The sequence below is a fragment of the Hevea brasiliensis genome, chromosome 1 (genome assembly GCF_030052815.1).
Source record: "Hevea brasiliensis isolate MT/VB/25A 57/8 chromosome 1, ASM3005281v1, whole genome shotgun sequence".
Lineage (NCBI taxonomy): Eukaryota > Viridiplantae > Streptophyta > Magnoliopsida > Malpighiales > Euphorbiaceae > Hevea > Hevea brasiliensis.
Window position 1 is genome coordinate 33647775 of NC_079493.1, and position 18278 is coordinate 33666052.

General features: G+C 31.2%; 1 protein-coding gene across 1 annotated transcript; it reads left to right on the forward strand.

Moving 5' to 3' along the window:
• The first annotated feature begins 4934 nt into the window (after positions 1 to 4934).
• LOC110643735 (5-methyltetrahydropteroyltriglutamate--homocysteine methyltransferase) lies at positions 4935 to 10919 on the forward strand. Its single transcript, XM_021796211.2, has 12 exons — positions 4935 to 5129; positions 6007 to 6360; positions 6444 to 6531; positions 7283 to 7410; positions 7567 to 7958; positions 8033 to 8196; positions 8884 to 8964; positions 9048 to 9214; positions 9311 to 9416; positions 9517 to 9767; positions 9852 to 10053; positions 10341 to 10919. The coding sequence occupies exons 1-12, from the start codon at positions 4981 to 4983 to the stop codon at positions 10707 to 10709; spliced, it is 2451 nt and encodes an 816-aa protein (XP_021651903.2). The 5' UTR covers positions 4935 to 4980; the 3' UTR covers positions 10710 to 10919.
• The last annotated feature ends 7359 nt before the right edge of the window (positions 10920 to 18278 follow it).

Below are 18278 nucleotides of genomic sequence, written 5' to 3' on the forward strand. Positions count from 1 at the left end.
TTAAATTGATTCATTATTGCAATATATATATATATATATATATATATATATATATATATATATATATATATATATATATATATATTAATTGCACTTCAAATATTAATATATACAATAGTTTACCATTTTAAAATTATATGTTGTCAAAATATCAAAACAATGTATATTGAATTTAAATAAAAGATGCTTTTTAAATTTAAGCAACTAATTAGTACTTATTAACATTCTCTAACATGTTGGCAATGTGGACAAGAAAATTTTGTCTACATTTTATACGTAATAACCTTTTAATTTGTCTCTATATAATTCAATTAGATGTTAATAGATGTATTATTAACATACTTTTGTAAAATTGATATGATATTTTATACAACTAATAAGTAACCTCAACACCGATGATATATAATTCCTATAACAGTTCAAATATATGAAATATAAATAAATTATCATATTCAATACCTCACAAACTAAATTTTAAACGTGGGAAAAACTATAAATATATTCAACAGTTATCATATTAAAATTTTATGCTTATAAAGTGTTATATATGTAAAAAATGTGATTTTTCATAATATAAATAAATAAAAATATTTCAAATTAATCAAATAATTTTTTTTATTCTTCTTTTATTTCAAACTAATCAACACAAATTCATTTTTTATTATTAGTCTTCTACACTAATAATATCCATAATATTATCATTTTTTTTTAAATTACCAAGCACCCACCATTAACCTAACACAACATTTCTACAACTATAAAAGTAAAATTTTATAACATATAACATAAAATAAAATATTTTGCATTTAAATCTACTACAACAATTTGTATTTAAATTTTTATATAACATCAATAATAAAAATTACCTCAAAATACACTGCACGTTACTTTATCTACAGGCAGAGAGAGAGAGAGAGAGAGAGAGAGATTGTAAGAGTGTGAACAAAAAAAAATTATACTACAATAATTTGTATTTAAATTTTCATATAACATCAAAAATAAAAATTATCTTAAAACGCACTGCACCTTACTTTATCTACAGATAAAGAGAGAGAGAGAGAGAGAGAGAGAGAGAGAGAGAGAGAGAGAGAGATTATGAGAGTGTGAAAAAATAAATTATACTGCAATAATTTTTATTTAAATTTTTATATAACATCAATAATAAAAATTATCTCAAAATGCACTGCACCTCACTTTATCTACAGGTAGAGAGAGAGAGAGAGAGAGAAATTGTGAGAATGTGAAAAAAAAATTATAATATGATAATTTGTATAAAAAAATTATACCATGATAATTTGTATTTAAATTTTTATATAACATCAAAGATAAAAATTACCTCAAAATGCACTGCACCTTAGTTTATCTATAGGCAGAGAGAGAGAGAGAGAGAGAGAGAGAGAGATTGTGAGAATGTGAAAAAAAAAATTATACTATAACAATTTGTATTTAAATTTTTATATAATATTACTAATAAAAATCACCTCAAAATGCACTGCACCTTACTTTATCTACAGGTAGAGAGAGAGAGAGAGAGAGAGAGAGAGAGAGATTGTGAGAGTGAAAAAAAGTTATACTATAATGATTTGTATTTAAATTTTTATATGACATCAATAATAAAATTTGCCTCAAAATAGACTACACCTTACTTTATCTACTCGCAGAGAGAGGGAGAGAGAGATTTGTGAGAGTAAAAAAAAAAATCTACTATGACAATTTGTATTTAAATTTTCATATATCAATAATATAAATTACCTCAAAATGTACCTTCCTTTATTTATAAACAAAAATATTGAGAGTGTGTTAAAAAAAATTATACTATAATAATTTGTATAATAATTTTAATATATAATCAACGAAAAAAATTGCACAAACAAAATTATGCACCTTTCTTTATCACAGATAAAGAGGGAGAGTAAAATAAAGAGTTAGTGTTGAAATTATTTTGCTCAAATTTTTCTCTATAGCCAGAGAAAGAGAGAGAGTAAAATAAAAAGAATTGAGTACCAGAATTTTTTTGTTCAAAAAATTTGCTGAAGAGCAAATGAGAGAACATCGATGGTGTATTTAAATTGTTGGTGGAATCTAGTACATTTTGTGTTTTGAAGATTAGACATTTCAGGTAGCTAGACGCTATCCATAATTGAGTCTAGTTTCCAACTCACATGCAGGAATCTCACATGCATGCAGTGCATGCTAGCACACCGTGCTAGAAGGGAATCTTGTGAGTAAGTTACTACCTAGTGTAGTGTCCACTTGCCATGATGTGACTTGACCAAGCAGAAGACCAGGAAGAACTGGTCAGCCGCTATTCTTAGTAGCGTCCACCTGCATGTGTGTAGACTAGGCTGCTAAACGCTGCCCATAGTCACATCCCACACCTTTTTTTTTACTCTTCAAAGCAACGGTAAATTTTTTTAAAATTTTCAAATAGATGGATGCTATTATTAGTTGAGTCCACCACTCTCTCTCTTCCAGATCAACAAATCCCACTCCCTCTTAGTAAATACTATCTATGTTACCCCTTTTTGGTAAATTTGTTTTTCAACTACCACCTTTGGTAAAATGCCCATTTTCTTGTGCCACCAACTAATCCTTTTTTTTTTTAACAACCATGCAAACACTACTAGCATTGGTATTTTCTTGGTTATTTTTGTCTTTTCAAATAAAATGTTTCTATTTTACACTAGCTTGATTAATTTTTTTTTTAATATTATTTTAATAATTAACCCATATATTCTTTATATATATATATATATATATATATAAGGAATATTTTTTGAAATTGAAGAATACGTAGTGATGATTAATGCAAATTATCATATCTCTATATATATTTGGTGAGGGGATACTCTCTACATATTAAAACTTATACAAAGTCACACTATTAAATTTCTTTATTAAAATTCACATTATCACATTATTATATTTTTTTATTCAAAGTTACATTATTATATTATATTTTTTAGAAGATTTATAGTTTTGATAGGTTAATATAATGGATTTGACAATATACTCATATTTTTTGTAACAAAATATATTTTTAATTAAAATTCAATTATCTTTAATCTATTTTCAAATAAATAACACAAGTGTTTATATGCATAAAATTTAAAATAAAAATGAGTCCAATTAAAAAGTCAAAAAACTTTTTTCCTTAAATTCATTTTCCCCTAGTTGTTTGGTGGGATGCTTCCACATGTTTTCTTTTGGTGGATAATGGTCCTACTTCACCAACCCAAGCAAGCAACACAAGGGACTAATCATGTTTTCTTTTGATGATGATGATGATGATGATGATGATGATGATGATGATGATGATGATGATGATGAGAGCGTGAATTTATTATTTACACTTAAATTTTTTTATAAAAAATTATGACATCTTAAATTTTTAAAATATCTTAATTTTAGTTTTTACAGAAATTATGGTGTGTTATGAGATATTTATAAGAATTGAGTTGTTTTATAAAATTATTTTTAATAAATTTAATTTAATTCTAATAATAATAATAATTTGAGCAAAATGCATTCTTTAGGAGAGTGACTGACCCACCAGTATTTGCCCACCAACTCTTTGAACATGACATGAATTGACTATTAAAATAAAAAATGAATGCATATTGCATAAAACTTCAAAGATGATTCATTTTCAACAAACTTAATACCCAAATCACATGTAGAGTTGGTGGTTTTTTCTTTTTAAAAGAAATTTGTATATCTACAATTTTCACTCTCAATTTAATAAATAATAAATATTCAGTTATTATATTATTAAATAAATATTGCCTAAACCATCTCAAATATTTAGATTTATGGTAGATAATATTTAGATTAGTTTATTTATATTTCAATTAATTTATATTTTTATACTCATTTTATACCTTTTTTTATTATTCAATAAAATTATTTTTTTTTATTTCATAGAAAATAAAACAAATTATTCTTAAAAGCAAACTCTTACTTATATGCAATGATATGTCAAGCCTTTTCTGAATTTGAACGCACAGAAAAGAAAATAAATAAATAAATAAAAAAGCCTACCCAGTTGCATCCAAACTGCTGGCTTGGATGAAAATCTTATACCCTAAGGTAGAATAAAACTTACTGTAATATATATATATATATATATATATATATATATATATATATATATATATATATATATATATATATATACACACGCTAACAAAACTAATCCAGTGAATAAAGATAACAATTTCAAATTTTAAATTTTATTGAGGAATCATATTATAATATGCTTAGCATAATTTTCACTTTTTTAAATTTTAATGAGAATTGGAATAATATTTTTAAAAAAATTAATAATATTATTAAAGTTGATAATAATAATAATAATATTTATTTATTGTAATTATTCACTGGTAACTTAGTATAATAGTAATAATAATATTTATTAATATACTTCGTATTGATATTCCTAGAAGTAACTAGGAAGGCATCTTATTCCAAGCACATCGATTCAGAATCAAAACTAGAATGACTTAAATTAAGTATCATAATCAATTGAATTTATATTTGGTTGGAACCATGAATAAAGCAGATTGATTCCACATAAAATGTATAAAATGTAAAGGGTATGTGTAGTACTTATATAAAATAAAAAATTTTAATATTAAGATATTGAACTCTGTTGTTGGATATTGGATGTGTATTTTATTTATTTATTAATAAAAAAATAAAGCAGATAAAAATTGAATAATTTAAAAAAAAATTTAGAAAATGTAAAAAAAATTTGAACAATTCAATTTGAGTCATATCGAATCCAATTAAAATTATAATCGAAATCTTAAGAATACAATTAAAAATAATAAAGAAAAATATGAAGGCAGAAATGAGTGCTTTTTTTTGGTAAAAAAGAGATAAATAAATAAAAGGATTTGGATTCAGATCTAGGGAGAAATTAATAGTACCATAGCAGTGTGATAGAGAGAGAGAGAAAGAGAAGAGGAAGTAGTATATATGAGCAAAGTCTCTCATCACTTACTCGCGCCGTTCACTTCTCTTGGAGTGATATCTGTTGCCTCTCTCTCTTTCTCAACTAAGGCTCCTTCTTTTCTTCGCTTCTCCATCAGTGTCCGTGCCTTCTCCTCTTTCTCTTCTTCTTTTAGGTATATATTTGTTTCATTCTTTTCACTGATTCAATTCTTTGCTCTTATAGGTCTGATTTGTTAAAAGTGATTATCTCTTTGTTTTGCTTGTCTTGACTTCACCATTTCTTTTAGCTGTTCATCCTTTTTAATGGGGTTCCTTCTGTTTTTCTGACGTTGCTTGTGTTTTTTGAGTGGACAGACTCAATTTAGAGTGGTTTGGTTAATATGAATGATTGAATTATATATTTTATTGAGTTGGGATTTTCCTTTTTTCTTGTTATATATTCTTTTGGATTTTGGAAGCCAAGATTCAACTTTTGATTTCATTTCCTGCTTATATTCTGGGATTTGCTTTCCATAGTTTGGTTGATTTTAGTAATTGAATATGGGTTCTTGAGTTGAAAGTTATTGAGATCTGAGAATTGGGAAAGCTCAGTGATTTGGATAGGTGTCAATTGCCAGTGTGAAACTTAAGTTTGCTTGCTGTAGCTATTCATGTTCTTGGTGCTTTGCTTAATTAGAGTACAGCATGTATTGAGTGAAGCTCTTATTTGGCTAAGTGCTCCTTTGTCGTTGGATTTCTTGGATGTATTACATTCTTAGTTATGCTTTTATTCACTATTCTTTTCTGTCTTTTTCTTGGAATTCTTGGAATGCAGCAAGCAGATATTTAAATATGGTTTAAAACAACTGATTCTAAATTCTGTTTGGTCTCCTAGGCTTTTCATTTTAGCAATGAAACTCTTGCTTTGAATTGATTATGATGCTGCACCTCTTCTTTGTCCTTGAAATTTTGAACTGTTTTTAATGGTTTTTTTTTTTTTTTTGTGCAAATCATATTGTTTTATACATGCAATGAAAATTTAATTTTTTTTTCTGCCATATCGTGATACAGAGCAATGGCGTCCCACATCGTTGGTTATCCTCGAATGGGGCCTAAGAGAGAACTCAAATTTGCTTTGGAATCTTTCTGGGATGGCAAGAGCAGTGCTGAGGAATTACAGAAGGTGGCAACAGATCTCAGGTCATCTATATGGATGCAGATGGCTGATGCTGGAATCAAGTTTATTCCTAGCAACACTTTTTCATATTATGATCAAGTGTTGGACACCACAGCAATGCTAGGTGCTGTTCCTCCCAGATATGGTTGGAATGGTGGTGAGATTGGGTTTGATGTCTACTTTTCTATGGCTAGAGGAAATGCCTCTGTCCCTGCTATGGAAATGACCAAGTGGTTTGACACCAACTAGTAAGTAGCTGATAACTTTCATCTGGAGCTATGTAGATTAGTTTGGCTGGCCTACGTAAATGATATATGTTTTTTCTGTGCAGCCATTACATTGTTCCTGAATTGGGACCAGATGTTAAGTACTCTTATGCATCTCACAAGGCTGTTGATGAGTATAAGGAGGCTAAAGCTGTAAGTTAACATGATCTCTCACAACTGCTTGTATTGGTATTTCAAGTGCCCTCTATTTTTTTTTTTTTTTTTTTTTTTGGGTGGTGGATTGATAGTTTCATTTTAGTTGATTGTGGAGGAAGTTTCCTTCTTTCAGGGTATTTAATTTGAATTTTCAAGTTATGCATGTGATGAAGTAAGAGTAACACTGATGCAGCATTGGAAACTTAGGAATTATAGTCATTATAGAATTAGGAAATTTAGAATTTTATGACTTAAGAAATTCTTTTAGGTTGAGAATTTTTCCCTAATTAGGGTTTGTTTTTTATATTCTTAGTTTACTTTGATTTAATATTCCTAATTAGTTTCAATTAGGGCGAGTGATACACCAAGTATTTTAGTATTAAAGAATTTATTATTATGATTATTATTGAAAATTAATAAAATATGAGAATTAGTTTCTCTAGAGACCTTTTTTTCCTCCTCTTGAAAGTACAGGAATTACACATTCAGTTTGAAAACTAGTATTCTGCTACTGCAAGTAAGTTTCTAGTCAACTAATTGCTATGCACCCTCTATAGCACCTTTATTATTTAAGGTCTCCTTACTGGATAACATTTGAGTCCCACCATTTTATCTCACTCTGCTTTTTAAGATTTATAAGATTGTCTCTGCGTGCCCATTTTAAGTGATTTTGAGGTAAACAAAAGCAGTCTATATTTTAAATAATCTTTTGACTAGGATCTGGTGTTCTTTTATTTCTGTCGTGCAGCTTGGAATTGAGACTGTGCCCGTCATTGTGGGTCCTGTTTCCTATTTGCTGCTATCCAAACCAGCAAAGGGCGTGGAGAAATCCTTTTCTCTTCTTTCCCTGATTGACAAAATTCTTCCTGTCTACAAGTAAGGGCCCAGTCCTCTTCCTCTAATTTCCCAGGATGGATTACCAAATTACTAGGCTGAAGGCTATTCTGAACCTCACAGAAATATATTATGCGCCAATGGCATGCTCCTTTTGTTTCCATGTAAGAATTTAATTCTGTGGATATGTTCTTTCAGGGAAGTTGTGGCTGAACTTAAGGCCGCTGGTGCACGCTGGATTCAGTTTGATGAGCCCAAGCTAGTGATGGATCTTGATGCTCACGAATTACAAGCATTTACTCATGCATACTCTGAGCTGGAAGCAACTTTGTCTGGTGTACATGTTTTGATTGAGACATACTTTGCTGATGTTCCAGCTGAGGCTTACAAAACCCTTACATCTTTGAAGGGTGTTAGTGGATTTGGATTTGACCTAATTCGTGGGACTAAAACCCTTGATCTGATTAAGGGTGGATTCCCTTCGGGCAAATTCCTATTTGCTGGAGTAGTTGATGGAAGGAACATCTGGGCTAATGATCTTGCTACTTCCCTTGATACACTGTGTACTCTTGAGGCCATTGTGGGCAAAGGTATTGAATCTTTAGTGCAACATTTTATTATCACAATGAAACTAAATAATGATATACATTATGTTGTTTTGCAGACAATGTTGTGGTCTCTACTTCCTGTTCTCTTCTACACACTGCAGTTGACCTATCAAATGAGCCTAAGTTGGATAAAGAGATCAAATCATGGCTTGCATTTGCTGCACAGAAAGTACTTGAAGTAAATGCCTTGGCCAAAGCACTTGCAGGACACAGGGATGAGGTACTTCAATGTGTATTTTCTTTTCTTTTATTTTAATTTTCTTTTTTTTAAAATTATTTTATCTTTTTTTATTATTTGTAACTCAAAATAATACAGCCTATTCAGTTAGAAGTCATTTGCAAGCATATATTTTATTTATTTATTGATTTTGTAAATCATGCTTTTGTGACAATTTCAAAGCTATTTGGGAAGCCAAGTTGTTTACTTTGATATTTAAATTGTTAATAGGATGGTTTCACATTGATTGTGATTTTATTGAGATTTAAGCAGTTTCAATTTTCATTTTTAATTATTTTTATTGTTATTGAAAGCACCAATTACCAAAATATTTTATTTACTTCTGACAACTTTGTGGATGGTAGTTGGAATTCCCTCCATTTTGTACTTTCCCTAAACAAAAAACCTCTCTCAGGCCATGGGCGCTTGTACGAACCTTAATACTTTACCTGTAGGATACATTAATAAAACTAGTACCGTTTCTACTTTTGCTAGATCTTTTTCTACTTATTACTGAGAGAGTTCGACATGCTAAGCCCAATGGTTTAAAGTCATTTTTAATGTTATCGTTCTTATGGAGTAATTTGCTGTTAACAAGGACCTATTAAGAAAAAATGTTTCTTCTTAGAAAGCTAGTTAAACAATTTCTAAGCTTCTACACATGTTTTTTTTTTTTTTTTGTATATCCAGGCATTCTTCTCTTCAAACGCATTAGCTCACGCTTCAAGAAAATCATCACCAAGGGTGATAAATGAGGCTGTTCAGGCTGCTGTAAGTGGTCTCTGTAATATTATATATATTTCTGGTGTTTGTTAGCTTGTTCTCAAGCTGGGGTTTTGCCCCTTCTTGCTTAGGCTGCTGCATTGAAGGGATCTGACCACCGCCGGAAAACAAATGTGAGTGCAAGGCTGGATGCTCAGCAGAAGAGGTTGAACCTTCCAATTCTTTCTACCACCACGATTGGATCCTTCCCTCAGACTCAGGATCTTAGGAGAGTGCGTCGTGAATACAAGGCTAAAAAGTGAGAACATTGTTGGTACTCAGATTGCATGATGAATTTCCAGTTATGTATCAGGTTAACTGATTTTGTCTTTTCTTTCTTTGAAACAAAAAATAGGATCTCTGAATATGATTATGTAAATTCCATCAAGGAGGAAATTAACAAAGTGGTCAAGATACAGGAAGAGCTTGACATTGATGTTTTGGTGCATGGTGAACCAGAAGTAAGCTTCCCCCCTAATGAAAATAATTTGTTCCTTAATTATTTTGTACTTGCTCATGTACTAAATCTTCTTGTTTTCTGATATCTGCTGTGCAACGCAGAGGAATGACATGGTTGAGTACTTTGGTGAGCAATTGTCTGGTTTTGCCTTCACTGCAAATGGGTGGGTTCAGTCATATGGTTCTCGTTGTGTCAAGCCCCCTATCATCTATGGTGATGTGAGCCGTCCCAAGGCCATGACTGTCTTCTGGTCATCAATGGCTCAAAGTATGACTACGCGACCAATGAAGGGAATGCTTACAGGTCCAGTTACTATTTTGAATTGGTCCTTTGTCAGAAATGATCAGCCCAGGTGAGAAAGACAATGCAAGAAATATTACAATGTGATTGCAGGATTTAGATGGTTTTTGACATTGTTCATCTGTGTGCTTTGAAGACATGAGACATGCTATCAAATTGCTTTGGCCATCAAGGATGAGGTTGAGGACCTTGAGAAAGCTGGAATCACTGTTATTCAGATTGATGAGGCTGCATTGAGAGAGGGTTTACCACTAAGGAAGTCTGAGCATGCTTTCTATTTGGATTGGGCTGTTCACTCTTTCAGGATTACTAACTGCGGCGTCCAAGATACAACCCAGGTTCTTTTTTTTTTTTTTTTCAGACTAATTTGTAATTTTACTAGTTTTAGATTTTTATTTGGTTGGTCCTTGAGTGTTTGTAAAATCAGGAAGAAAAAAAATTATGATTTTGAAAACTATTAGTGTGGAAATTTCTCAAGGAAAATTTCTGAAATGGATTCACATATTTTTTCGAGTATTGGAATTATTTGTCCTGTGACATATGTTGCTGAATATAATACTGAAATATTTCAAGTTATATAATTGACACTATCTTATAGTATGAAACTTTTTGATGTCTTGGACAGATCCACACCCACATGTGCTACTCCAACTTCAATGACATCATCCACTCAATCATTAACATGGATGCTGATGTCATCACCATAGAGAACTCAAGATCAGATGAGAAGCTTCTTTCGGTTTTTCGCGAGGGAGTGAAATATGGTGCCGGCATTGGCCCTGGTGTGTATGACATTCACTCACCTAGAATCCCATCAACTGAAGAAATTGCTGATCGTATCAAGAAGATGCTTGCTGTCCTTGAAAGCCACATCCTCTGGGTCAACCCTGATTGTGGCCTCAAGACCCGCAAGTACTCTGAAGTGAAACCTGCCTTGAGCAACATGGTTGCTGCTGCCAAGCTTCTTCGCACTGAGCTCGGAAGTGACAAGTGAGTTCTCAAAGTACTAAAAGCATACCTTTTCCTGTATTTGAGAAGGGGAGTTGTGTATTAAAGCCCAACTAATTTGTTCGCCTTTTGTGAGATTAGTATTCTTGTTATTTTCTATAAAGTTTAGTAGGTGGTGATTATGTATCTGGATCTGCTCTCTGCGGATTTTGTCCTTCAATCTATCCTTGTGAAGCTATTCTATTTTCTTTGTTCATGTTCTTCCTGGATAATATTTCTTGAGAATGTCAAATTGAAGAACTGAAAAATCATACTGCTTGAAACATGCTTTTGCTTTTTGTTTCAGACTGGCTTGTTGTTCGACTTAATAAAAAGGGCATATCTAGCATAATTTTATTTGAGTTTACAGAATCTCAGTAGCTTTTCTCAGTAGCTCCAAAACTAACCCATGTCAGCACATCCTTTCCCAAGGAGCAACCAATTCATTTACAAAAGACAAAACCATGGCAACAATATATATATAAAGAATTCAGAGAAAAGCAAAAAAGATCAGAGGCTCAAAAAGCACCCTGCTTGGTTAAGGAATCAGCAACTCTGTTTGCTTCCTGGAGAGTGCGTTTAAATATCACGGGTGGTAGAGAGCTTAACTATGCAGCAACGTAGTTGATTATGGAATTAGTTCTCCAGGGAGCCAAATCAAGTTTCTCAACACAAGATAGTGCAATCTTCGAATCTGATTCGATAATGATTTCATTAAATGCATGATCTTGAAAAGTACTGGCAGATAATTCCGAAGCTTTGGAGATTGCCTTTAGGTCTGCAAAATTCGTGTAATGAATAGAAATATAAAAAATGTGGAAGAAATGCTCAAATAGAATATATGCTATTAGGCATATGCAAGAAACAAAACTGCAGTAGCAGTTTTTATACGGTAAACCAAAAGAATAAAAAATTGCCCCTTAAAACTAACTGCTTACAAAACTAAAACACATAAATTAAAACGCCCTGTTTTAGTAACAAAATACTCGCAGCACTATACATTGTACATTGTAGCTTGATTGTCACAGCTAAGAGGAATAGGATGCTGAAGCATAATTTAAAAATCTTTCAGTAAATAGTTGATCCACTGAAGCCATGCTTCTATATTCTGCTTTAGCTGAGGATCTACTTAAAGTAGCTTGCTTTTTAGATTTCCAAGAAATCAATGAAGTCCCAAGAGACATACAATACCCTGTGACTGATTTTCTAGATATAGGACATGAAGCCCAATCTGCATCACAATATCCCTTGAGCTGAAAAGAATTATTAACAGGAAAGAAAATTCCCCTGTAAGGACAACGTTTAAGATATTTTAAAACAGTGACAACAGCATCCCAATGAGGTTGGTGAGGACATTGCATAAATTGACTAAGTTGTTGAACAGAGAATGTAATGTCAGGTCTAGTCAAGCTAAGGTAGAGGAGCCTGCCAATCAACCTTCTGTAAGGTTTTGGATCTGATAAAATATCTCCAACATCATCAGTCAATTTCAAATTTCTAGCCATAGGTGAAGAAGCTGCCTTAACATTACTCAAACCAGCATCTTTAACATGATCAAGTATGTATTTTCTTTGACTCAAATGCATACCTGATTCAGACCTGGCCATTTCGATGCCAAGAAAATACTTAGCATATCCAAGCTCCTTAATGGTAAACATTTTATCAAGAAAAAATTTAGTATCAACGATATCTTGCTCAATAGAACCAGTGATCAAAACATCATCCACATAAACTAATAAAGCAAGAAAATGAGAACTCGACCCTTTGGTAAAGAGACAATGGTCTGTAGCAGATTGTTGAAAGCCAAAACTTTGGAGTTTAGAAGTGAATTCCTTGTTCCACTGCCCACTAGCTTGTTTAAGTCCATAAAGGGACTTAACAAGCTTGCAAACCTGTCTTGGAGTAGCTTTATCATAACCCTCAGATGGAACCATATATAAATCTTCATCCAAGAAACCATGAAGAAATGCATTATTAATGTCCGCCTGATGAGTAGGCCAACATTTGGTTGTAGCAATGGCAAGAAATATTCTAACAGTGACCAACTTAGCCACAGGAGAAAAACTATCATTGTAATCTATACCAGTAACCTGATTGTATCCCTTTGCACAAGTCTAGCCTTGTACCTATTCACTATCCCATCTGCATTATACTTAATTTTATAAACCCATTTAGATGCAGTTGGTTTCTTGCCAGGAGTTAAATCAGTCAAAAGCCATGTGTTACTTAATTCCAATGCATTCAACTCATATTGCATAGCAGAAATCCAATGAGGATCATGTTTAGCAATATGATAAGAAGTAGGTTTAGAGATAGAAGACACATTGGCAACAATATCTAAGTAATATGGGGCAAAATGAATAGAGGATAAAGAAGGGAAATCAGTCGGAAAAGAGTAGATACTTGCAAGACATAAAGATTGAGCAGATGAATTTGCAAGGGATTCTGTATGCTAAACATTAGCCACAAAGTCTTTCATCCATGTAGGTTTGGTACTGGTTCTAGTACTTTTTCGAAGAGGAGCAAAAGAAGCATGAGGAAGAGAGGCAGGTGAGAGAGATGGAGACATTGAAGTAATATTTGGCAAAGAAATGAAATATGGTGGATTAGTAGGATATTTATCCAACATTGAAGAAGTAGAAAAATCGAGTGGATCATTTGAAATTGGAAAATTAGTAGGAGAAAGAACAGGTAATGGGGGATAGAAAAACAAAAGAAAAAGAAGAAAAGAGGAAGAAGAAACACACATCAAAAAAAAAAAAAAAAAAAAAAAAAATTATGATATGAATTTGATTTGATTTTAATATTATTTATACAATTTATAAGTCTTATAGGAAAATAGGAAAAAAAACAAAACATTTTAAATGTAACACCCCATCCTAAGTAGGCTATTTTTCTTCTACTGTTATGACTGAGTATCGGAGAGATCTATAATCTATAACTATATATTATAAAAAAAATAAATAATAAATAAAAAAAAAATAAAATTAAATAAAAAAAAAAACAAAAAAAAAAAAAAAAAACAAAAGAAAGTTAAGAGCGGCGATGGGTGAGGGAGACGAAGCGAGCTGGAAGGCACATTACCGCTTAGTTGTACCATAACTGGGTGACGGACACTCTGGAACAATATGAAAAAAAATAAAAACAATAAAAAAAAAAAAAAAAAAAAAAAAAAAAAAAAAACAAGTTCAATCAATTGAATCAGAATTCAATTCATTCTGAGCAATATTTGAAAATGAAAAAAAAAAATGAATGAATTTCAATTTTTTTCATCAACTCAGTAACTTTTAAATAAAAATTAAAAAAAAAAATAAAAAAAATTAAAAAAAAAAATAAAAAAAAAAAAAAAAAAAAAAGAAAAAAAAGAAAAAAAAAAAAAAAAAAAAAAAATTTAAAAAATAATGATATTTTTTTATTAATAAAATTTAAATTTATTTATTTTAAAAATTTTTTAAATTTATTTAATAAATTAATTTTAAAAAAAAAAGATAATAAAAAATAAAAATTAATTAAAATAAAAACTTTCTTTCTTCTTTCTTCTCTCTTCTTCTTCTCTCTTCTTTCTTTCTTCTTTTTTCTTCAACCCATTGATCCTTCCATAAATTTCACCCAAAAATTTTAGAAAACTTAGAAATTGACAGTGACTAGAAGATTTGAGGCAAAGAATTGAAGACATTTGGAGAGGAATTGAAGATAGAAAAGCCTCATAAGAGGTAAGCCCCTTCCAAACTTAAATTCTTTCTTTATTCATTGAATTGAGGTTAGTTACGGTGAAATTGCATAAGAAATTTTAAAAAAAAATTATTCATATATAGAGGAACAAGAATTTGGCTAGCCATGGGGGAAGTAAGACCTTGATGTAATTTGATAGAATTGAATATGTAATTTTGCTTAGATGATGGTGTGAACATGAATTAAGTGGTGATTTGCATGGGAGTTACATGTGTGTATGAAATTGGGAAGTTGGGAGATTAGGGTTTTGGTAAAAAAATTAGGGGTTTCATGAAATGTTGACCAATTGGTGTTATTTTGCCTAGATTTTGTCATTTAGTGTGTTTTGAATTGAGAGTTGATGAATGGAATTGAAAGAATTGATAATTATTGAATTGTTGAATTCTGGACCAATGAGTCCAGCAAAGTTAAATGGGCATAAGTAGAGTTGTGTTACTCTAATTGGCGTGAGGCCAATTGGAGATGAAACAAGGGTCATAATACCATATTTTTTATGAAGAAACCTTGCCCAAAAATTGACCATAAGTTAGTCTAAAATTGGCTTGAATCCAGGTGACCTACTGCTGGACTTGGAAAAATGACCAAATGAACAATACATGTTCAAATGGCCATAACTCACTCTAGGAAGGTCAGAATGACCTGATTCATGAACCATTGGAAAGGTTAGACATAGGAGCACATTTTTCATGCGGAACACAGAGCCCAATTCTGACTCTAACCCAACCAATTTGTTAGAAAAAGTTAGGTTAACAAAACTGACTAGAACCAAAACTGACCTAAAATCTTGGACAAATGGCCATCCGACCAATTTTGGCAAAAATGCCATAACTTGGTCCACAAAACTGCAAATGTAGTGAAACCAAAGCCAAAATTTTTATAAGACCTAGAACTACAATTTTGGTGTTTTGATAAAAATCCAGAACCTAATGGAACTTGGGCAATTTGCTAGGACAATTTAGCAATTCAAATCCTGAAAATAAGCTAATTAGCCATTGACCTCAGAATAGTATTTAAGTCATATCTCCCACTAGGAAACTCTAATTGAGATGATCCAAGCTATTCTGGAAACCTAAGAAATAGGGATAAATCTTTGCTTTAGCAACCTTACCCAAATTTTGAGGATGAGAACCTCAAATGTGAAATGCAGTACACTGACCTGAAACTGGAATCTTGATGCACAGAATTTATGAGTCTAGGTCAGTTAAATTGTCATAACTCACCATAAATAACTTTAAAAATTATGATTTTAAACCTATGTGACCAGGACACATAGGAGAACAACTTATATGAAGAACATTAGGTCAAAATAAGATTGTAGCTAGTTCAATTGGCTGGGCAAAGTGAGATTCCAGAATCTGCCTGGTTCTGGAACTATAAAGAGTCATTGGACCAACACATGATAAATTGACCATAACTTGAAAACCAGAACTCCAAATGGAGTGATTCAAATTGGAAAATGAAACTAAGACATAGAGGGACAAATTTTATGAAGAACACCTCACTAGATTATGGTTAAAACTAGGTCGAATTTGAGTTCCAAAATCAAGCAGTAAAACTGTCCAGAACTCAAACCTTGTGAAACTTCATAAGTAATTTAAGTATGCATAATGCAATTATTGGATTAGTTATTGGAAACATCTAGGATGAGTATTGAGACACTTTAATTATGTGTTTTAGTTAGAAAGGAGCCTTCTAAGGAAGGAGAAAGAGTGGACTAAGTCAAGACAAGCAAAGGAGGTTTGTGCACAACAAATTTTAATTTTTTTGTATTCCATTTGGAAATTTATTTGAATAAGCGTTGTAAATGAATTTTTGATTGTTATGGCCTATAAAATTTTAATTGAGAAATAGTGTGTTGCCTACTTTATAAATGAAAATTTAGAATGAAATATGATTAGTGATTTGTATGAAATATTTGAATGATATGGTTTTGAATTGGATTTTGAAATCACACTTAGCATGACAATTCTATTATGTTCCTCCTCCATCTATGGAGTTGAGTTTGATTATGTTTCTCACTCTCTGGCTTGCCAGTTTGAGATTGAGTTCGGATGAGTACTCATATAGCTAGCTAGCCACCTCCCTCATTAATTTCAATTAGTGATGTTGTAGATTGCTTTGTCGTGGTGTACAACACGACATTTATCGTGAAATTTTGTGTCATGACCTAAGTTGTGTTAATTATTAGTAACACTATTGTTTATGATTTATTTTGATAAATTGTTATTAAAAATATTGGCATCAACTTTGTGAATTATGATTGTGAAAATTTTTAAATTTCTGCTTACCAATGGATGATTATATTTTTAGCGAATTTTAAAAATTATTATTGTGCACCACTGAGTAAATTACTCAGCGATAGCTTTTTCTTGCTGTCGTAGATAGGGAGAAAGATAAAGCAGCAGAGTGAGCTGCTTATAGCTGCAGTTGAAGAAATTTTGGGATCTTTTTCGGGTATAATATTTATACCCTTGTAATTTTTTTTATGTAATTTTTTTGTTCATATGTATCTATAGAACCAAATGAGTAGTTGTACAATAAAATTTGTAATAATATTATTTTGTTCTCTTTTTCTTGAATTGAAAAATTTTATATATGAATTGAACTGAATTAAATGTTATTGAGATTGATTGAAATTGTGCTGGTTGAGATTGGATTGTGTTGGTTTAAATGGAATTGTGGACATTACATATATTGGAAGTGTTTTTAACAGGTTTTGAAGAACTATTTTCTTAAATTCTTGTCGGCACTCTGCCAAAATTTTTGTAAAATTTTCGAAATCTCGAATTAATCAAAATTTCAGTTCATGACATAAACTTCATTTAAAAGCTCTTTAATAATTATTTATCACTATTTCAGAATTTGAAATGAATTGAATTGATTTAAAATCCCTTACAGTACATTTAATGGGTTATCAGCAGGTGAAACTTGGTAATTTATTAGGTATACTATAGGATCATATTATGCCTTACAGAGGGGCGAAGTGTGACATTAAAGCTCTTGAATCAAATTTAGATTTATTAGGTCTAGTACTAATCATGAAACACAAACAACCAAATACTTTAAGAAGTGAATAATGTGGTGGTTTCTTGTAAAGGGTCTCATAAGGACTTTTCCGGTTTAAAAGGGAAGTGGGAAGCTTATTAATGATATAGGTAGTTGTGATAATATAGTCTCCCCAGAAAACCTTAGGAAGATTAGCTTGAAATAACAAGGCTTTAGCAATTTATAGAAGATGCTTATGTTTTCTCCCAACCACTCCATTTTGTTGTGGGGAGTAAACAAAAGATTTTTGATGTAAAATTCCCTCGTTTTGTAACAATTGAATAACAAAAGTATTTAGGAATTCTGATCCATTATTTGTTTTAACCTTTTGAATTGACAATTGAAACTGATTTTCAATCCTGGCCAAGAAATTAGACAAGACAGATGAAACTAGATTTTTATTATACTAAAATCATCCACAATGGTAAGAAAATAATGGGCTCCAGAAAGAGATTATTCTTTATATGGTCCCCATAAATCCATATGTAAATGTTCTAAAATCTAGAAGTAGAAATTTGACTTTTAGTAAACGAAAGTCTATGTTGCTTAGAAAAATGGCAAATATCGCAAATTGCATTAAAAGAATCCATTTGAGGAATAGAAGGAATATGGGAAATCTTGGATTTAGACATATGACCCAGCTTAAGATGCCAAATATTGGCTGATACATTGGATGACCCAAAATGTGCATTATTATAACAAGAAAATAAATTATTGATAGAAGAAAATAACTTAGTACCAAAATCAACAAACGAAGAACTATCTAGCATATAAAGTCCTTCTTGCAACTTGCCAACTG